General features: G+C 39.5%; 1 protein-coding gene across 1 annotated transcript; it reads right to left on the bottom strand.

Moving 5' to 3' along the window:
* Positions 1-979: 979 nt before the first annotated feature.
* LOC126279052 (thymidine kinase, cytosolic-like) lies at positions 980-20,924 on the bottom strand. Its single transcript, XM_049979468.1, has 4 exons — positions 20,779-20,924; positions 15,134-15,367; positions 14,836-15,045; positions 980-1,436 (listed from the first exon to the last, which is right to left on the bottom strand). Exons 1-4 carry the CDS (start codon positions 20,794-20,796, stop codon positions 1,254-1,256), a joined length of 645 nt encoding a protein of 214 aa, XP_049835425.1. The 5' UTR covers positions 20,797-20,924; the 3' UTR covers positions 980-1,253.
* Between the last annotated feature and the right edge of the window lie 2,543 nt (positions 20,925-23,467).

The following is a 23,467-nucleotide window of genomic DNA, read 5'->3' as shown; positions in this document are numbered from 1 at the left end:
TTAGTTACCACTCCATTAGTAGCATAGTGCTGTGCAGCAAGTTTGTGATAATCATGTTTGCCAGCATGCATGGCACGAGAATTTTAACTACATTCTTTTTTTATCATCTGTGTGTATTTTACCAATTCTGTGTACTTTACCAACTAAATTTTATCAAGGCACGTATACGTGGGGGTTACCTTTTATGCTTTGACTTCATGTGATGTAACATGGCAGTTTTGTAGCAATTTCTATAAGGTATGTGGAATTTTGTATTTTTATATAATTTGTCATATGAATTGTAGTCTCTCTCCACCCCTCTTCTTATCTTTATGTTTTCCCCTTACATCACATGATGGTAGCACGAGACTCTTGAAACTGGTCATCTTGGGAGAATACAAGTGATATTGCGGAGTAAGTAGTGTGTTCATTTTTAACACTACCGGTCATCTCACAGCACAGCATGTACACGTTACACAACAGATTATGTTTTTAATCTACGTTTCTTTGTCACTCTTGTTTTAGTCCGTTCTTCTTCTCCAAGCACTACCCTTTTGTGTCAAATGTAATGGAATGGATTTAAAAAACGATGAGAATTCACTAACTTTTTGACTGAGTAAGTGTAGCCGAGTGATCAAGGTGTGGCTGACTGCCATGTGGGGAACCGGGTTCGATTCCCAATACTGCCAGGGATTTCACTAAGGGTGAGAGGACTGGTACGGGATGCACCTAGCCTTGTGAGGCCATATGAGGATTAGTAGTAGCTCCAAGGTCAAGAAACTGACAGTCTAGGAGAGCAGCGTACTGCCCACATGTGTCTCCATACCACACCCAGCGATGCCACTGCCAGAGGATGACATGGCAGTCAGTGGGGCCCCGAATGGCCCCTTGTAGTGCCAGAACATGGAAGGTTATTTCTTTTTTACCTTTACCTGAGCAAGAAGATCTACAATAGAGGGTAACTGACACGAAGTGAATGGTTTTCAAATGAACAACAGAATTTAGATTTTTTAAAAATACTTTTATTAATACAAAATTAAAAATTAAAATCTTTATTTGATTCATTTCATTTGGTCATTTATGAAAAACTGTGTCATTCGACTGGTGTCCATTCTCTAAAATACAATTTTTAACACCTTCCAGGTGTTAGTCGTAACTTGATCCAGCAGGCAAACCCTCCTCCTCTTCAACGGCAACTTTCAACTAATTCATATATATTGCTCTGAGAATTTTTTCACATTAAAAATGCAACAAAGTTACAATTTATTTGTGTGTCACAGCCATATCTTGGCCACATTCTCACAATTTATTGAAGAACGATTTGTAATACTTTCATAATTTAAAGCTTTCATTGGAGAACACTTTTTGTTAAGTTCTTCATTTTTTATTAAGGATGTCTGGAAATAACACTGGCGACACACGGCCATGTACTTGTCTGCACCTCCAATCACTTCAACCTACAAAATAAACCAGGAAACCTTACCCAAAAAACCAAATTATTTATTACAATGAAGTCTACATGTTTTAATGTCCAACTCTTAACTTGGATTAAATTACAAGACATAATTTTATTGGTTAATTTATGCCTGTTTTTGAGCAATATCCTCAATGGACAGTACTAGGCAGATTTAAAAATGGGCGCCCTTAGGCACATATTAAGTACGAGAGGAACAATATGCAAAGAGAAGGGAAGAGAGATACTTAATACAGAAGTAGAAATGAGTTTGTAAGACATGCAATGCAATGGATCTCAACTATCTAGTAGAAATAACCCTTACCTACAGCATATATTAATTAATTAATTAATTAATTAATTTATTTATTTATTGGTCCTCTGAATCATTCTTGTGCAAGACATGCACATGTTGATGTACAGAAGGTACATTACAATATCAGTCAAGTCGTAGTACAATGTGATGGTTTATGACAAGATGACACGATAAAACTTACGAACCATAAAGCTAACAATTTTCCATAAGTACATTTAATAACTGTTATAATGTGATTGATATTACACAACATGCGCACCCCCCCCCCCCCCCCCCCCACACACACAAAAATACATGATTAGCAATATTTACAGAATATGAACACTAAACATTTATGTAGATGAATTTTACATTAGTGCTTATTTCTTTTACAAGAATAATTCCTGAATTTAATTCCAAATTTATCTGCCCCCCCCCCAACGAACTTTATGGTGGTGGTTGTTTTCTTAATTTCTCTCTCCTTTTTAATTTATGTTGGCAGGTTGTTGTTTACGGGTGTTGATATGATACTGAATGTTGTAAAGGCAGATATACTCATTGTTTCTTTTGTAAACCTTCATCGCCAGTTTTGTAAAGCCCTTGTCATTACTGTTAGGAGGCTGAGTTGCCACTATTATACAGTTATGCCCCAGGGTCAGGTAACAGGATAGGAGAGTGAAGGTCCCACAACACTCCAACAAATTAGTGAAAAAGTCACACAAAGGAGTTAAAATATGTATACCTATTGTTGTGACTTGTTGAATGATTAAGTCTACAACACTGCATGTAATATACCACAAAAAAGGCCCTCAATGGCTAAGTGCAAATAATCATAGGTAAACTTCACAGTACTTAGCAAACGCAATTCACAACAACTGTCAGTCTACTTCTGAGAGTTCAATAAACAATGTTCCCTGTCTAAGTCAGCCCTGGACAATGATCTATAAGTTGGTGAGAGCTGCTCTTCTATCTTCCAAGTAGGCTTCTGTGCGTTGTCATCTGTAATTGGCAGATTGTACTCTGCCGACAACTGGCCGAAGTGAAGTCGATATCTTCACCCTCAGTGCCGCCCAGGGTGCTGGGGGAACTCGCACAAGTGATGGATCTCTATGGCACGGGCACCAGCTTGCATCTTTGCACCTGTGGTGCTTTTGCCCTGGCTGTGTCTTGTTCAGACGATACAGCAGTGTGTTTCATTACTGTCTTGTACTATGATTACTGACATTTACATTTTTGCCTAATTTACAAATGCTACTTTTAAAAAACACACACTGAAAGAGATATCCAAAGGTGTCAGTCTGCTTTGCATTGTTTGTTACACTCATAGCTGTTTTCTGAGTGAGTAGAACATCCGAGCTAGGCAGACAATCTCCCCGGAATACAATGTAATAATGCATTTTAGTACTGAACTGTGCACAGTACACAGCATCTACAGACTCTTAGCTAATGCAGAATGTAAAGTGCAGTATACTTTGTTGAGCTTACTAATGGTTTTGCTTATGTGTGTTTGCCATTTTATATTGTCCTGCATCTGCTTGCCTAAATATCTTGTTTCTAATGTGGGAAATATATAAAAATCACAACTCCTCATATCACACTCAGTTTTCCTGGTTCTTAAAGGTGCATTTTTGTGTTGATTATCAGGTTATTTGTCAAATCAATAACCTAGCTCACTTATACCGTCTTTCATTGCCTCTGTAAATAATGTACTGACAGTAGCAATGATGTTCAATGGTAAGTTGTTTACGCCTGGAAGGAACAGGACTGATTCAGATATTGAACACTGGATTGCAACTTATGCAATATCACCATAATCGGAGTAGAAAGTTCTGATATACCCTGGATCACTGTTTCATAATGACCACATAGTGACAGAACATTGGGAGCAACACAAAAATCCGATGAGAATTGACCAACTGGTCTGGGTCACTCAGAACAGTTCATCGAAAGTTCTGAGACAAGACAAAACAAGGTCACAGACAAGTGTAGATGGCACGATCGATATTTAAAGACCAATTAGTAACCCCAAGATAGAAAACTAGAAACATAGAGAAACAACGTAAGAACATTGAGAGACAACAGCGAAACAAATGCACATCTGATATCCATGTATGAGTGGTGGTAGGTACTTTTAAGCAGCCATATCAAGTGCTGGTTGCTGGCATTGTCAACTGTGGTGCCATAGCAAGCTAGACTAGTGTTTGATGGCTACTACTACTCTGTCTAGTAGCCCAGTTCCAGAACCATGCCTTCTGGCATGCTTGCAAACTCATATCATACATTTATTGCTACTCTGGTTTCTGTTTGTAAGAAAAGAGCTGAACTAGTTCAAACAGATGTCTTAATGCCATAGCACTGCAGTTTCTGAAATAAAATTTTGTAGTCCATGGCATCAAATGTTTTCGACAAGTCTGGGAAGGTCCCAACTGCTTATAGTATTTTGTGGAGAGCATGTCACCAACATTTTTGCCCCTTTCAATTCAGGAGATGTTCCCATCATCAGAGGAATTTTACATAAAATGGGACAGCTATTCCGTTTATGCAGTTCTTCATGATAAAATCAGGATACTGTAAGTTCTGGATGATAGTTTATTTTTTACTCTCTTTCATTGGCATTGTTTTCCCAAAGAATTTATATGCTATGGGAGACTATTACACTCAATGTGTTATGTAACAGTTTGCTGATGCTTTATAACAACTTCTTTAGAATACTTGCATACTGATTACTGAATACATCTGCAACTCACCTTGTGGCTTTGTGACTCAGTAATTGGGGATCTGAGTAATCTTCTCATTCTCATGTAGTAACGAGTTTTTTTTTCATTTCTTATATCATTCCTTTGTTTTGTTTGCAGATTTTGGCACATAATTGTTATTGGCTATTCACTTGGCTTGTGCTATAACTTTTTAGTGAATTCTGACATATTGCTGAATTTACCTCTCTTGGTAGGAGGTGTCATTGTTATTTTTAAGCGCTTCATCCGAAACCTTTTCCTTTTACAGGAAATCTTTTTGTCATTTTTGCTCTGATACGAAATACTGTTGTATGAATGATGAGAACAATATGTTGCTGATGTAGGAAGTGACTGGGGTTGCCAAGGCAGTTTGGCACATACAAAAATGTATTTACTTTTAAAAAGTGAAATGGTATCTTACATACTTTTCTTGTTTCTTAGACAAAAATATGATTTTGGTGTGGGACGGCAAGGCCTTTAGTACCCATTTTACGATACGATAAGACAAGTGTGGTTAAAATTGTTTAAAAGTTAGTAAAAATTGTAAGACCCAATTAAAAAGGGGTTGGGAGATTATGGCAGAGATTTTTGGTTCGGTGAACACTAGATAAAAATAAAGGTGCACTGCCACGCCATCCACAGTTGCAAGGCCTTTTGAATCGGCAAGATGACAGCCTATATGGGAATGTTATGTAGAATCACAGATATCCCTAGAGACCACCTTGGCAGCTCCATCTGCTAGCTCATTTCCTCAAATACCTACTTGCCCTAGTACCCAGGAAAATAATAACTGCTACCCCTGATGTTGTACTGTATTAATTCTATCATTCTCTCTGCTGGGTACATTTGCTGTAATGCTTGTAGCGTATTAAGGGTATAGTAGTAGATGAGAAACTTTCTGCTGTGATGATGACTCATCTGCTCCAGTGCCTTCAGGATATCTCACACAGGTCAGCAGTAACAACTGAACTGATCATGGTGTTGATATCTGAAGACAATGTCTGAGCAGGGAAATGTATCCCCTTGTTTCCAGCTATCAGAAAAATAGTGATGCCTAACAAAAATGTTATAAAAAATAGACTTAAAAGTTACATCTGAAGTTTCTTCTCTCTAGAACAAAGTCAATTCTAAAACAACTCTGGGATTTAAGCAAAAGTTTCTTGTTCCTTCAACCTTGGAGCAAAAGACATCAATATCTGTCACACCCATGTCTAAGAGAAACTCCTTTGCATGTAAGAAAGAGGCCTCATTGCTTGCTGATGGTGTTTAAAGTGTTGTTAGAAATGCGTACTAGCAACGGAGTAGTATGCTGTTGTATGTGGATATGAATCCAAGTCGTATGCCAGTTGCAACATAGGGATTTCTGTCTGATGTCAAATGGCAGCACACTGGCCTGGACATGGAGGCTGGGAATAGTGTTAGCCCTGAATGCCCCAAAGGCTTTTCTAACTAGTCTTATTCCTTTGTGTTGGACAGTATATCTTATTTTTTCACTTATAATACTTTAGCCATGTCATATCAGGGTCAGCCAGAGCATGCCAAACTACACCTAAACAAGATGTGCAGCACCTGTGTGGGCCGAGGCTTGACCTGTCTCAGCTTTGCTTGGTCTTTCTCAGAAGTACTTTGTGAAGCATGATATTTCATTTAACAGTACAGTGTGGCATTTTTCAGTTGGCACGACATTCTTTAGTTTGGCAGAATTGCAAATGTTCCTAAGCAGCAGCTATGCACATTCACACAGCATTTATTCCTGTCATTGTTTTGTCTTTATTTCACAGTAAATTTATATTTTTTTTAGTTTGATATGGCTTATTGTTTTATTCCCTGATTCCTTTCTATCTACTCCTACAAATGTTCGCAGATATTTCCTTGAAATGGTGTCATCTGTCTAGCCAACTTATGACTGCAACAATGTTCCAGACGTACCTCAAAAAGCTATCCACCGTCTCCTAAACCACCTCGCAGTGGTACTTCCCTCCCTACCCCTCTGCAGCTCCTCTAACAGCCACACCATCAACCACCACTCCTCTCCTACAAACCAAGCTTGGCCAGTATCCTTCAACATCCCACAGCCTTAACCACTGCCTCCCAGACCAATAACTCATAATTACAAAAACCAGTCACAACAATGCAGTGTTCAAAACCTCTCATTTAAAGCACTCTTCCCTTGTGCATTATCTGTATTATCCAACAGTTTCATTTTCAGCCCTTTTAATCATGCTGTTTTTGTGAAGGACCTTCTTCTCTTTAAATGTAATTTGAACTGGAAACCTGACATTGAACCCTGCCTTGAGCAGCTCCGACCACAATTCTAACTTGATCCAGCACCACTACCTCAAAATTATCCCTTCCAATAATTCCTCACATCCAACATTGATTTACAACCCTTCCTCAAGTCCCTACAACATGACCCTAACCTGTCCTGTGGAGAACTCCAGGCTCTATGTTCCCTAAAAGCTGATGACTCCATCATTATCCTCCCAGCAGACAAAGACAAAGGATCTACTAGTGTGGTACTTGACCCACAGGAGTACGTTAGTGAAGGTCTATGCCAGCTGTCTGACACCTCTACATACATCATCTGCCATGCAGATCCCCTCCGGTTTTCAAACTGACCTGCAGTCCCTTCTAAAAACCTCAGGCCTCTTACAAGGACTTACACCTCAATCCACAGAGCTACTTAACCCAGTCAAATCTTGCACTCCCACCCCACCTTTTACCTTCTTCCTAAGATCTACAGACCCAATCATACCAGCCTTCTTTTAGTTGGTGGCTTCAAAGCACCCACTGAACATTTACCTGCCTTAGTTGATCACCACCTTCAATCCCCAATACAGAGACTTCCCTCCTGTTTCAAAGATACCAACCGTTTCCAACATTGCATGAAATCTGTGCCCATCCCACTCCCATAATACACCTTGCTTGTCACCATTGATGCCATCTCCCTCTATATCAACATTCCCCACATACATGGTCATTCTGCTGTTGAACATTTCCTCAATCAGTGCCCACCTGATTCCAAACCTATGACAGCCTTCCTGATTACCTTTATCAACTTTATACTTACCAACAATTACTTTAGCTTTGAGAGAGACATACAAAGAGGTCAGGGGTACGGTCGTGGGAACCATGATGGCTCCTTTTCTTGGGTCACTTTGAGGGGGCTTTCCTGGGGCCCACAGCTTCAGCCCCTGGTTTAGTTTACATTGATGACATCTTTACCATATTGACTTAAGGTGAGGTCGACCTGCTAAAATTTCTGGAATCTCTTAATACCTTCTTCCAATTAAAATTCACATGGTCCTACTCCAAATCCTGTGCCACTCTTCTTTCCTCACCAAAGGCCAGCTACACACTTCTCTCCACATTAAACCTACTAACAAACAACAGTACACATTTTGATTAGAAGACACTTGTGAGAAACAGTGTCGAAAGCGTCCTGGAAATCTAAAAATACAGAGTCAATTTGACAACCCCTGTTGACAGCACTCATTACTTGTGAGAAGAGAGAGCTAGTTGTTTTTCACAAGAATGATTTTTCCTGAATCATGCGGACTATGAGGTTTTTTTTTTTTTAGATAATTCATTACGTTTGAACACAGAATATGTTCCAAAAACCTACTGCAAACTGACGTTAGGGATATGGGTATGTAATTCAGTGGATTACTCCAGTTTCCTGTGACTTGCACAACTTTCCAATCTTTTGGTACAAATATTTCAATAAACGAGCAGTTGTACGTCATTGTTAGATATGAAGCTACTGTATCAACACACTCTGAAATGAATCTGACTGGTAAACTATCTGGTCCAGAAGTCTTGCCTTTTTAAGTGATTTAAGCTGCTTCACTACACAGAGGATACTACTACTAAGTTTACTCATGTTGGCAGTTGTTCTACACTCAAATTCTGGAATATTTACTTCATCCTCTTTGGTGAACAAGTTTCAGAAAACTGTGTTTAATACCTCTGCTTTAGTAGCACTGTCATAAGTGACATAACCATTGTTATCGCACAGTGAAGGTGTTGATTGCATCCCGCCGCTGGTGTACTTTATATATGACCAAAATCTCTCTGGGTTTTCTACCAAGTTTTCTACCGTTAAAATAACATGTTGAGTTGCGGACAAGCACAACGAAAAGGCACTTATACATTAGCCTTAGCCTCTTTTAGAAAAGGAAACACCCACTTATTTTCATTCACTCAGGCAAGCACACCTCACACACACGACTGCCAACTCTGGCAGCTCGGACCTGAATGCAATTGTCATGTAGAATGGAAGCAGCAATCTGGAGGGGTGGGGAAGGAGATAGCAAGATATGGGCAGCGTGGGGGAGAAAGAGAGACAGACAGAGAGAGAGAGAGAGAGAGAGAGAGAGAGAGAGAGAGAGAGAGAGAGAAGAGCAATGTCTGGCGGAGCGTGCAGGGGATAGACTGTCAACAGGAAGGAAGCTGTGGAACAGGGAGGAGAGGAGGGGGAGGGAAACAGGGAACAAGATAGGAGAGGAGCAGGGAAGGGGAAAGACAGGTGGGTATGTTGGCTGAGGGCAGCAAACAGAGTGTGAAAGATGAGAAGATGATAGGACAGAGGGTGGTGGAAACTGTCTGGTGGAGGGTGGGGGGGACAGTATGTTACCATAGGTTGATGCCAGAACAATAACAGGAGTGGAGAATGTGTTGAAACAGTAACTCCCATCAGCACAGTTCAGAAAAGCTGGTGGTGAAGGACAGGAGCCAGATAGCTTGGTAGTGAAGCAGCCGTTGAAACCAACTATGTTATGTTCAACTGCATGTTGTGCCACAGGGTGGTCTACTTTGCTTTTCTCCACAGTTTGGCAGTCGCTATAAGTCGTGGTGGATAGCTGGTTGGCAGACATATCAATACAAAAAGTTGTGCAATGACTGCAACAGAGCTGGTATTAACATGCTTTCACAGGTGGCTCTGTCTCTGATGGGGTAGGATAACCTTGTGACAGGACTGGAATAGGAATTGCTGAGTGTGTGGAATGGGCAGGTCTTTCACCTGGGCCTTCCACACAGACAAGATCCCTGTGGCTAGGGGTTGGGATTGGTAGCAGCACAGGGATTCACTAGGATGTTATGGAGGTTGGGTGGGTGATAGAACACCACTTTAGGAGGGATGGGCATGATCCTGGATACGGTGTCCCTCATTTCAGGGCATGAAGATAGGTAATCAAGGCTCTGACAAAGAATGTGGTTCAGTTGTTCCAGTCCAGAAGTCGTATTGGGTGACAGAGGGGACACTCCCTCGTAGCTGGTTTTTGGGGATGGTGGGAGGTTTGGCGATGTGAGGGGAAACAGCATGGGAGATCTTTTTGCGAACTAGGTCTGTTGTCTTCAATCCTGAGACTGGTTTGATGCAGCTCTCCATGCTACCCTATCCTGTGCAAGCTTCTTCATCTCCCAGTACTTACTGCAACCTAAATCCTTCTGAATCTGCTTAGTGTATTCATCTCTTGGTCTCCCTCTACGATTTTTACCCTCCACGCTGCCCTCAACACTAAACTGGTGATCCCTTGATGCCTCAGAAAATGTCCTACCAACCGATCCCTTCTTCTAGTCAAGTTGTGCCACAAACTTCTCTTCTCCCCAATCCTATTCAATACTCCCTCATTAGTTATATGATCTACCTCTCTAATCTTCAGCATTCTTCTGTAGCAGCACATTTCGAAAGCTTCTATTCTTTTCTTGGCCAAACTATTTGTCGTCCATGTTTCACTTCCATACATGGCTACACTCCATACAAATATTTTCAGAAACAACTTCCTGACACTTAAATCTATACTCAGTGTTAACATATTTCTGTTCTTCAGAAACGCTTCCCTTGCCATTGCCAATTTACATTTTATATCCTCTCTACTTCGACCATCATCAGTTATTTTGCTCCCCAAATAGCAAAACTCCTTTACTACTTCAAGTGTCTTATTTCCTAATCTAATTCCCTCAGCATCACCCGACTTAATTCAACTACATTCCATTATCCTTGTTTTGCTTTTGTTGATGTTCATCTTATAGCTTCCTTTCAAGACACTGTCCATTCCGTTCAACTGCTCTTCCAAGTCCTTTGCTATCACAATGCATCGGCGAACCTCAAAGTTTTTATTTCTTCTCCATGGATTTCATACCTACTCCGAATTTTTCTTTTGTTTCCTTTACTGCTTGCTCAATATACAGATTGAATAGCATCAGGGAGAGGCTACAACCCTGTCTCAGTCCCTTCCCAACCACTGCTTCCCTTTCATGTCCCTCGACTCTTATAACTGCCACCTGGTTTCTGTACAAATTGTAAATAGCCTTTCGTTCCCTGTATTTTACCCCTGCCACCTTCAGAATTTGAAAGGAGTATTCCAGTCAACATTGTCAAAAGCTTTCTATAAGTCTACAAATGCTAGAAACGTAGGTTTGCCTTTCCTTAATCTTTCTTCTAAGATAAGTCGTAAGGTCAGTATTGCCTCACGTGTTCCAATATTTCTACAGAATCCAAACTGATCTTCCCTGAGGCAAGCTTCTACCAGTCCTCCCATTTGTCTGTAAAGAATTCGTGTTAGTGTTTTGCAGTTGTAACTTATTAAACTGATATTTCGGTTATTTTCACATCTGTCAACACCTGCTTTCTTTGGGATTGGAATTGTTATATTCTTCTTGAAGTCTGAGGGAATTTTGCCTGTCTTATACATCTTGCTCACCAGATGTAGAGTTTTGCCAGGACTTGCTCTCCCAAGGCTGTCAGTAGTTCTAATGGAATGCTATCTACTCCCAGGGCCTTGTTTGAACTCAGGTCTTTCAGTGCTCTGTCTAACTCATCACGCAGTATTGTATCCCCCATTTCATCTTCATCTACATCCTCTTCCATTTCCATAATATGGTCCTCAAGTACATCGCCTTTGTATAGCCCCTCTATGTACTCCTTCCACCTTTCTGCTTTCCCTTCTTCGCTCAGAACTGGGTTTCCATCTGAGCGCTTGATATTCATACAAGCGGTTCTCTTCTCTCCAAAGGTCTCTCTAATTTTCCTGCAGGAAGTATCTATCTTACCCCTAGCGAGATAAGCCTCTACAGCCTTACATTTGTCCTCTAGCCATCTCTGCTTAGCCATTTTGCACTTACTGTCGATCTCATTTATGAGACGTTTGTATTTCTTTTTGCCTGCTTCATTTACTGCATTTTTATATTTTCTTCTTTCATCAATTAAATTCAATATTTCCTCTGTTACCCAAGGATTTCCACTAGCCCTTGTCTTTTTACCTACTTGATCCTCTGCTGCCTTCACTACTTCATCCCTCAGAGCTACCCATTCTTCTTCTACTTTAGTTCTTTCCCCCATACCTGTCAATTGTTCCCTTATGCTCTCCCTGAAACTATGTACAACCTCTGGTTCTTTCCGTTTATCCAGGTCCCATCTCCTTAAATTCCCACCTTTTTGCAGTTTCTTCAGTTTTAATCTACAGTTCATAACCAGATTGTGGTCAGAGTCCACATCTGCCCCTGGAAATGTCTTACAATTTAAAACCTGATTCCTAAATCTCTATCTTACCATTATATAAATTATCTGATACCTTCTAGTATCCCCAGGATTCTTCCATGTATACAACCTTCTTTTAAAATTCTTGAACCAAGTGTGTTAGCTATGATTAAGTTATGCTCTGTGCAAAACTCTACCAGGCGGCTTCCTCTTTCATTTCTTAGCCCCAATCCATATTCACCTACTATGTTTCCTTCTCTCCCTTTTCCTACTAGCGAATTCCAGTCACCCGTGACTATTAAATTTTGGTCTCCCTTCCCTACGTGAATAATTTCTTTTATCTCATCATATATTTCATCAATTTCTTCATCATCTGCAGAGCTATTCGGCATATAAACTTTTACTACTGTAGTAGACGTGGGCTTCGTGTCTATCTTGGCCCAATAATGCATTCACTATGCTGTTTTTAGTAGCTTACCTGCACTCCTATTTTTTTATTCTCATTATTAAACCTACACCTGCATTACCCCTATTTGATTTTGTATTTATAACCCTCTATTCACCTGACCAAAAGTCTTGTTCCTCCTGCCACCGAACTTCACTAATTCCCACTATATTTAATTTTAACCTATCCATTTCCGTTTTTAAATTTTCTAACCTACCTGCCCGATTAAGGGATCTGACATTCCACGTTCCGATCCGTAGAATGCCAGTTTTCTTTTTCCTGATAACGTCGTCGTCTTGAGTAGTCCCCACCCGGAGATCCGAATGGGGGACTATTTCACCTCCGGAATATTTTACCCAGACTGTTACCCCTGCAACTGCTGAAAAGGCTGCTGCCCCTCTTCAGGGACCACATGTTTGTCTCGCCTCTCAACTGATACCCCTCCGTTGCAATTGCACCAATGGTACGGCCATCTGTATCGCTGAGGCACACAAGCCTCCCCACCAACGGCAAGGTCCATGGCTCATGGGGTGAGAATTGAAAAATGATGCCCTCACTTTTCTACTAACGTCAATCTTCCAATATCCATCCCCCTTCCACCACCACCACCACCACCACCACCACCACCACCAATGCAAATGTCCTAATATATTTTTAATCATTAAATTAAGGTGACCAGATGTCATTTTCTGGTGACTGACAGTTTTCATGCTCTGCCCTTAATTTGTTTAAAACTGATTGTCAACAACAAATGTCTTTAATTTATTATTTTTTTCCTTTCAATTTATGAAATCATGAATGTTGTTAATAATATCAATTTCAATGTTCAAAATTATGAATGCTTCTAAGAGTTCTTGTCATAAAAGTGCACAAAGCCTAGTCTCTATATGCTTTAAAGCACAAAATGTTCTTTAGCACGTTACTGATGAAAATGTAACTGCCAGCAAAGTTCAATATGCAACACACAGAATGCAATACACACTAATGTGTATAAATTATACTGAGACAATAGCTTGCAAGCACAAGGCACACTATTTCTACAGTTATGTCCTACCGATACACAAGCCATGACACTCTCTTCCCGGTTGGTATTTGTATATACATCAAATTTTAAGAACACAACAGCTAATTTGTTTGCTAAAAGACAATGTAGTTCTTTTCTCATGCTGCAAGTTTGAGACTCAGGCAAACTTACAGACAGATACCTATTCATTTCTCCTATGGATCTGATGAAATGCATTTATGTTTTACTCATTTAGGATATTCTGAAAGACAACTACAAAACCCAGCTTGTGAAAACGTGATCGGATTATCCACAGGAAATAATAGAGGAACTAAAAACATCAACAGAACCTCTCATTAACAACTTACGTTTGAGAAATGATCTCCAGAGAGAAAAACTAAAATAGGGAGTGAGGGAGGTACGGTGTTAAGTCAAAATATGCATCACAAAACAGGACACATGCCCCGACCCAGCGCTTGACAAACTTGAATCAAGTTCATGTTTGTTTCAGTTTCGTACTCAGTAGTTGCTTTAGTTTTAAGATTGCCTGTCTGTGAAGCCCTTGGTGAGGTGCCCAGTGTTCTGGGCAAGGGAGTTCTTATCATTGCATACACGCCATCACTGTGTGGCCAGCATGTATGGGAGGGATATTTTGGTGCCGAAGGAGATGAGGAGGCCAACATCCAGGTAGGTGGCATGCTGGTTTGTGTAGGACCAGGTAAAGCGGATGGGATCCAAGTGCTGATGTTGTGAAAAAATGAAGATAGGCTGTCTTGGCTCTGAGTCCAGATCATGAAGATATCATCAATTAACCTGAACCATCCTGGGGGTTTGGCATTTTGGGAGGCTAGGTAGGTCTATTGTAGGTTGCCCATGAACAGGATGGCACAGGAGGATGCCATGTGAATGCTCATGGCTGTGTTGCATATTTGTTTGCGTATCTTCCCTTCAGAGGTGAAGTAGTTGTGAGATGCGCGTCTTTTTGTTGTGCCTGTCCGCAACTTAATGTGTTACGTTTACGGTGAGTAGTAATCTATCTATTCCTTATGTTGTTAGAATTAATATCAATATTTTAACAGGTTTGCCACCTGGGACCCCTCTCACATCAAAAGGAAAATTTTCTTTAGAAGTTTTTACGCTATAAGGAGACAGTATGGCTGGCTCTAGGAGGCAAATTTTCAAGTATTGCTGATACACACATTTAAAAGTAGGAAAAAAATCATTCCTACTAGATTTCATAACTGTCAATCTCATCCTGAAGGAGGAAGGGAGAGCGATAGGCTGCTGTATGTTAGAAAGGAGTAGCAGATCACTTGTACCTCAAGCTGAGAGGAACCTATCTGAAGACTTTGTTATAACTACTGTAATCTGAAATTACATTTCCATTTTCCTTAATTTAATAACATAATAACGGTTTTTTTTTTTTTAATTTTCAAACTTGCCTTTTGGTCACTGCTAGTCCTCTTGGTATATGAAGCCTCTCCATAGCACACCATGCAAACTGCTGTTAGCTTGATAACACTTTCTGCCAGAGGTACGAGACTGAGTACTTCACCAAATGGAAGGCGTTGGTATGTTCCGTCAAGAGCAGCCACAATCACTATCTTCCCTTTATTGGCCATATCTTCACTGAATCGCACTATGTCTGGGAACTAGTAAAGTTTTTACATTTCAGTTGGTGTAATAAGAACCATTTAACTCAAGAACAGTACAAAACATCAATGAGAAAACAGTACTTACAAATTGCCCTTCATCAATTCCAATGATATCATATCCACATGGATCAACTTCACACAGTCGGACAGCAGCAACAGCAGAACAAGTCTGACGATCATGAGTGAAAATCCCTTCACTGCCAAAACGATCATCAAATTTGTACTTAATAACAAGACATTTGTAATTTGCAATTTGATATCGTTTAAGTCTTCGCATCAGTTCAGTGGTTTTCCCAGAAAACATAGGTCCAAGTATCACCTAATTCATGAAAATAAATACCGATTTAAAATCTCTTTTTTCAAGACGAGGTAAAATAAAGTAAGTCGGTAATTAATATGAACATTACAGAAAACATTATAGGGCATCAAACTGGTTGTGATGAAATGGTTACAGTTTGATGTGATACAACTGTCAACAATGAATATAAAATATATTTTGACATAAAATATTTAACACACCTAAACCAAAACAAAGTAAACTACACTGAGATGACAAAGTTCATGGGATAGTGATAAGTACATACAGATGACAGTAGTATCGCTTACACAAGGTATAGACAGCAGTGCTTTGCCGGAACTGTCATTTGTACTCAGGCGATTCATGTCAAAAGGTTTCCAACATGATTGTGGCCACATTGAGAATTAACAGACTTTGAATACAGAGTGGTAGCTGGAGCTAGATACGCAGGTCGTTCCATTTTGTAAATCATTAGGGAATCCAATATTCCAAGATCCACAGTGTGGAGAGAGTGTCAAGAATACCACATTTCAAGCATTACCTCTTACTGCAAACAACTTAGTGATTGACGGCTTTCACTTAATGATCGAGAGCAGCAATGTTTGCTTCGGGTTGTGCTAACATGCAAACAACACTTGTTCTAATAACATCAGAAATCAATGTGGGACAAACAACAAACTTATCTGTTGTGACAGAAATTGGCATTAATGGGCTACCTCAGCAGATGATCAATGCAAGCACCTTCGCTAACAGCACCACATCGCCTGCAGTCTCTTTCCTGGGTTCGTCACCTTATTGGTTGGACCCTAGATGACTAGAAAACCATTGCCTGCACAACTGATCATTGACTGGAAGTGGTTATGTTTGGCTAACTGGAAATCATTTGCAGCCAGTCATGAACGTCACGCTCCCAAACACAGGTGGAATTTTTATGGATGTAAATGTGCCATGTCAGAACATGCTGGCCAATTCGAATGAATGATTTGACCACCAAGATCACCCACCATGAATCCCATCAAACACTTATGAGATGTAATGGAGATGCCCGTTGGTGCACAGACTCCTGCACTGGTAACACTTTCGAAATTATGGATGGCTATAGAGGCAGCATGGCTCAATATTTCACCAGGGGGCATCCAACAACCTTTTGAATGCATGTTATGGCAAGCTCCTGCACTATGCCAGACAACAGGTCCAACAAGATATAACGAGGTGTCCAATGACTTGTCACCTCAGTGTTTGTTAGTGGAAGACTTTATTTACCTTTTCGCACACTCTTCTTTTACAACATTCATTCATATCAAAATTCAAGCTAGTTAATACAAGCTCCACACTAAACAACGCATTTAAAACTGCAGAACCAGTAAAAGTGCTCGAAATAAAAAATATAATCATCAGTATAAGAATTTGATTGCTTATCATGATAAAACTGCACAATAACCATCCTGTAGTGTGTGCAGACTAGGTTAACGTTTTAGAATACCATTTATTGTTCATTATCCCTGTGGTAAAATGAGTGACAGTGGATTTCATGCACTACACAGAACTGTTCTTTAACATAGGAATCTCATCATTTACAGTAGAAACTACTGTCATTGATACTCAGCTTGAAGCATAGAGAGAGTGTGTGTGTGTTTGTTTTTGTTTTTTGGTTTGATAGATGAGGAAGCCAACATCGTGTGGTAATTTTAGTAAAATTAATCGGTTGTTGTTTTTGTTCAGGAATGGATATGACGGATAAAATTAACAGTGCGCAGGTCAAGGGAAGTGTTCGATCCCATGTGTGGCTGTGTATGTTGATATTGGTATCGGGAGATGTTTTTGAGCTATATAGGCCAAGGGAAGTGTTGGACCCTAATTTATGGGATTGGGAGGTGCTGTTGAGCTATATAGGCATAGGAAGTGTCAGATTCCATATGATATTGTGTTTAGTGGTATTTGGGGAGTTTTGTGATGTCAGTTTTTTTTTGTCATTTTGTCTGGTTTTTTTTGGGGGAGGTGGGTGTCTGCATTTGTTTATATTTAGTTTGCCCCTACCCATAACACCCCATTTCCCGGGCTTGTCCAGTTAGTGTCATTAGGCTTTTTGTGGAAAGTGTGTGTGTTTCTCAATGTATTTTGGTCCTCATAATGTGTACATACCGACTCTGTATGTGCCATATTGGAATCGTGGTTTATGGTCGTTTCAGCCATATTTGTGACGTCATGAGTCAAAGCAGACGGGCGGGATCGGACGCATCCGTATTCCCGAAGGCAGTAATAGTGTCTGTGCTGAGAAGTCTTATTCATCTGCCCACCATTAAGTACTTTACAACAACTATGTGAACTTGCACTTTTTTAAAGTTGTTGTGCAATAAATGCAGATCCTACATATTATGCTCAAATACACTAGGCAAGTCATTTGTCTATAATGTAATACAGCTTTTTGAATTTACCTTCCAGTGTAAGTTATTTACAAGAAAAAAATGTGGAAAACATGGAGTGGACATGACCTCAAGTTACACTACAGGTCTATTATTATTGCATTCTTTATTATGTAGTTACGTTCCCTGGCTTTGCCAACGCACAAGCAAATCATCTTCCAACCTAGGCCTTCGTGTGTGTGCCAACCCGACCAAGATTTCAAGGGAAGTGGCCCTACCACACGCAAGTAAATTTGCATTTTAATTTTTTCTATTGGAGATTAAGATGCACTCACAGATATGGATGCACTCACAGATATCCTAAGCTTGACCTGAGTCTCCTTAATTCCACCAAATACGTATGTCTCACTTTGTTCCAGATATATGATCACAAGAAGAAAATTCAGTCATTGTCCTGTGTGTGTTGTTTAATTCTACTAAGTCTTGCTGTCAGCAATCTTTGTTACATGGCATGTGTCACTCTTCCTAAGGCGAGTGCTATAAAGAAGCAGCTTTGTGATTTGTGAAGTGAAGGCAATCATCTTGATTTTTTTTTTTTTAATTGACGTGTGACTTAATCCATAAAGAGAACTTGCTTTTTGTGGTTCCCCGTAGGTTGGATGTCACAAATGCTTAGAATCCCATGGCCCCACTAGGTGTTTTATTTTTAGGTTCCACTTAGGGATTTGTGTCAGGTGGTGCATCCGTGATCCACATCACTCTCTCTCATGAGCAGAATGTTCTATCATACCGAATTATGTTGCTTCCTGAGCTATGCTCTGCTGTTACTGTAATAAAGTATTGGCAGTGCATACTATCCTAAACCTATCAGCTGTCTGGCAAACTACAGTTCTCAAACCTAAACACAGCTATAAACAGGATTTACATAGGCTATAAGACATTAAAGAACTGGAAAGTTCCAATGTTTGTAGACTCTTTGTGAAGATGTACGAGGTATTTATCCTGCAGCCTCTGTATCTTAGATTGCTTGTTACTTGACAAAAAAGGACCAGTTTCTGCTCCACAATAAATGGCCGCTAAATCATTTTAATCGAACTTTAAAAGATAAACAATACCTGCCTTAACAACTCAAATACAAGACATGATGACAAGGAGAATACTTTAAGCATCTCAATGAGTTTGGCACATTGGGTATTATTGTAACACACAATTTCCACAATAACAGTGTATTACGCATTACTCAAACAGATGGGTCCTAACATATCAAAGTCTGTTCATATTATTCATGACTACTGTATCCCCCTAGCAGCTCTGTAGTAGCCACGTTCCTTAGGTCTCAGCAGGTTACAATACCTCTGGTATTTGGGCTAGTCTGACTTTGGATCTACCTTCCTCCACGCTCCCTGAAATCTTGGTTGTGGAGACAGACTGATCTAGATTACATTGGAAGATCTTAATGTGGTTGTGAAGTGGGAAAGCCAACAAATGTCAACACCAAATAATGTTTATGGCAAGAAATTGATGTGTAGTGTTCATGCCGTATTTAATGCACCTTTCGCCATTAAAACAAATCTGCATAGTAAATTTGGAAAACCTGTATTAGATAATGGCCACACCTCAAGAGTATTTTGATGCATGTTATGTACATACGTAACACTGAAAACTGCAAGGCAAGTCCACTATGTAATTTTTAGCACTATTTGTACTGGCACTGTGTAGCTAGTACCAAAGAAACTGAGAAGGGAGGGGGGGGAGGGGAGTTCTAGAGCTCTTACTTAGATGGTAGAAACTTTCCAGCATATCTACAAGCTACCGAGATCTATTTTTTCCAATAGGTGTTAGTTCATTTCAATTCCGCAAATAGTCAGTGGAGAAACTATCTTGCCAGAACTCTGTACAGCACAGCTTGTGGGTGAATTGATACATCTATGTGGCAGTGTAGGGTGCAAATTCAGTTATGAATACTCTCTTTGGTACACACATCCTTACTACAGCACTCAACACTGCACACCACAAAGCATGAGTAGGATTCGTGTGTTGCTGCAACGGCAGCACTTCCGTATTAATTCAGAATTGGGAGGTCCAGCATTAAGACTGGAAGATAATAGTCCCATATCAAAATATACACCTTTACTTGTAGCATAAATGTTACAATGCTCAAAGATCACAACACACACACAGAGAGAGAGAGAGAGAGAGAGAGAGAGAGAGAGAGAGAGAGAGAGAGAGAGAGAGAGAGAGAGAGAGGGGGGGGGGGGGGGGGGGGAGGAAGGGCGGCACAGACAAACACTTCTGTAACAAACGTCATATCTAAGATATTGAAAAACTGTACATCAATCTTCAATTTTCCTGATACGGGCACTTACCGATAGAATGTACCAACTACAATGTTTTAAACTGGCAATTTATAATACGCATGAGATTTGTACATATATTTCCCTGCCAGGTATTTGCTTTAAGTTTCATGTGAAAAACTCAGCGAATTTAAGGCATACAACTGGAAGCTTTTAGAACCGTGTCACTAAGATAGACGTGAATTGCCCCGACAAGTCTATTAACAAAAGTTCTAGTAACCGGCTTTAAATGATGACCCTAATATATACTACAATCCCCTACGTATCCCTCACACAGGGATCGTGAGGATGAGTTTAGAATAATTACTGCACGCACAGCGGCAATCGAACAATCAATTTACCTACGCTCCGTATGTGAATGGAACGGGAAGAAACCCCAATAATGAGAACAATGGAACGTACGATGTGCCCTCTGCCATACATCTCATGGTGGTTTGCAGAGTATAAATGTTGATGAAGAACCGCTTAAAAATTTCTCAAGGAGAATAGCATACATCTCGGTAGCCTAGCATCATCCCGCTTTAACTATTATGTGACACACAAATTGCAACAGGTGTATCAGTATAATCGTTCTGCCACAACTCAGTATGTAACTACTTTACTTCACTCATATAAAAGTTTGTGCTCGCATTTCAGCGTCATTATACCGCAGCCAAAACAGTCTAATTTCTACCCTTTACGCTTATAACGACTACGGATATTAAAAGTAAATAACCTGAATATGGCCCTTCATTTCTTCTTTTCAACTCTATGGGCGAGCAAACTATTGACACTCACAGCTACATATATCAAAACGCATACACACGCCACACACACCAAGTGTAAACAGATTTCCCGCTTAAATTCTCCAATTGTACATCTTTGGCTACATTGCATGAAACCTACCGACAGAAAATCTGACATGTAAGATAAAGTAAATAGGTTCCCCAATCTTATAAGTCGAACACATCTTTCAGTTTTCTCTGTAGAGGACGTATTCAAATGATTTATCAAAAACTTCAATCAAGATAGCTTCAAATTACAATATGAAACTGTTTTGTATTGATAAATAGTGACTTAAGAACTCTGGACACATTCGATTATACTTGAATTGAATTGAATTTTATTTGATCCTGTACGATTACATTGTGTACAGTAAATGTACGCGTAATATAGGACATGTCAAAGTGTTAACATTTCTTATCACTTATTTTTCTACACCTTTAGCTTACATTTTTACATTACTGGTAAGGAGTAACAATATATACAAATTTAATGGCATAAGTATTCTGCAACACTGTAAAACTCTTTTTCACTGAGATAGTCTTTAAGTATCTTTGGAAAGTCATTGTGAAGTACACTATCTTTCAGGGTTTTGGGCAGACTTCTTAGTAGTCTGATACCAAAGTATTGGGGTCCCTTCTCTAGCATTGCCAGTCGGTGGGGTATGCTCAGTACTTCATTCTTCTTTCTTGTATTGTGGGTGTGTACACTAGCATTTGTAATCCAGTCCTCACTACCTTTTGTGATGTACATTATTGTTTTGTATATATACAACGATGAAAAAGTTAAGATACTTAAATTCTTGAAACAGTTTCTGCATGTTTCAGAGGTCTTTCTTCTTAAAATGGTCTTAATTGCTTTTTTTGTAATGTGAACACTCGTTTTGTCTCTTGTTTGTTTGAATTTCCCCACACAGTCACTCCATACTGTAAGTATGGTTGGAAAAGTCCATGATACACTGTACACAGAAGGTTCTTGTCTGAATACTGTGATAGCTGCATCATTAAGAATCTGACAGAGCTCATTTTCTTACAGACATTATTAGTATGTTTTTTTCCATTTCAGTTCATTATCCACAAGAATTGCCTAAGAATCTAGCAAATTCTACTTCTTCCAGTCTTGTTCCATCAACATCTAAATCCATGTCTACAGCCTTTTCCTTGTTTTTAAACACTGCATACATAGTCTTTTTTTAGATTTATAACCAGTTCATTTTCCAACAGCCATTGAGCTGTGACATTTGCAGATATGTATGCTCTTCTCTCAAGCTTTTCCATATTTTGGTCACTATATAGTATTGTCATGTCATCAGCATACAATATTTTCTTTTCTTCCTCCTCAACACCTATATCATTAACAAATACATTAAATAACAATGGCCCCATTACCGAACCCTGCAGCACTCCATATTTGATACATTTGATTTCTGATTGGTACGAGTTTCCTAATGATACATACTGCTTGCGGTTGCACAAGTATGATTTTATCCATTCACCTGGTTGCCCCTGAATGCCATAGTTGCTTAATTTTTGTATCAGCATTTCATGGTCAATGGTGTCAAATGCCTTTGAAAGATCCAGAAACATTGCAGAGACAACCTTTTTCTCATCCAAGGACTGTAAAATGTATTCTGTTAGACTGACAATTGCTGATTCTGTAGATTTACCCTTTCTGAAACCATGTTGTGTAGGCATGAGAATGTTATGTTTGTCCAAATAGTTAACTAATCTGGTATACATAAGCATTTCTAGGATTTTTGAGAAACCTGATATCAGTGAAACTGGTCTGTAGTTGTTGAGATCATCCCTACACCCTTTCTTGTACACTGGCACTACCTTCATTATCTTCAGTTTTTCAGGAAAAATTGCATATCTGAAAGAACAGTTTGCTATGTTCTTCAGTGTTGTTATTATCTCCTCGCATACCACCTTTATTACATGATTTGATATTTCATCATCACCAGCTGATTTCTTGGACTTCAGTTTCTGTATAGTTTTCCGTAATTCATCTTCTGTGACTGGTCTTAAGAACATAGTACTGCATGATCTTTTTGGTACCTTAATATCCTTCTGTTTTCGACTATTTCTTTCCAATTTTAGGTTTTCTACTACACTGATATAGTTATTATTTAGTATGTTTGCTATTTCCATACCATCTGTGACCACTGTGTTGTCTATTTTAATTGACCTAATACCTTCTTCTTTGTTTGACCCATCTTTTTTCTTTCTTTCGGCATTGATTGCATTCCAAGTTGCCTTTGCCTTGTTTTTTGAGTTCGCTATAGTGGTGTCAGTTGCTCTTGCTTTCGCTTCTCTTATTGTTTTTCTATACTTCTTTTTTAACATTTTATAGTTTTCAGCTTCGCCCATCCGTCTCACGTCCTGAAGCTTCCTTCGCTGTTCTAGTATTTCACTGGTAATCCACTGTGTTTGATCTTGCTGCCTTTCTTGTCTCTTTACTTTGGGAAATGCTACATTAAATGGTACTTAATTGTTGAAATAAATGCATCATATTTTTCATTTACACTCTGGGCCTGTAGGGTTTCACTCCAGGTTTCCTTACTTAACATTGTTCTAAAGATGTTGCTATTTTGTTCACTGATGATCCTAATTTCTTTGGTTTTTTTGTTTTGGTTCTGATAC

This window comes from Schistocerca gregaria, chromosome 6 (genome assembly GCF_023897955.1).
Source record: "Schistocerca gregaria isolate iqSchGreg1 chromosome 6, iqSchGreg1.2, whole genome shotgun sequence".
NCBI lineage: Eukaryota > Metazoa > Arthropoda > Insecta > Orthoptera > Acrididae > Schistocerca > Schistocerca gregaria.
The sequence above is the reverse complement of the archived record's forward strand: the minus strand, read 5'-3'. Positions and strand labels throughout refer to the sequence as shown.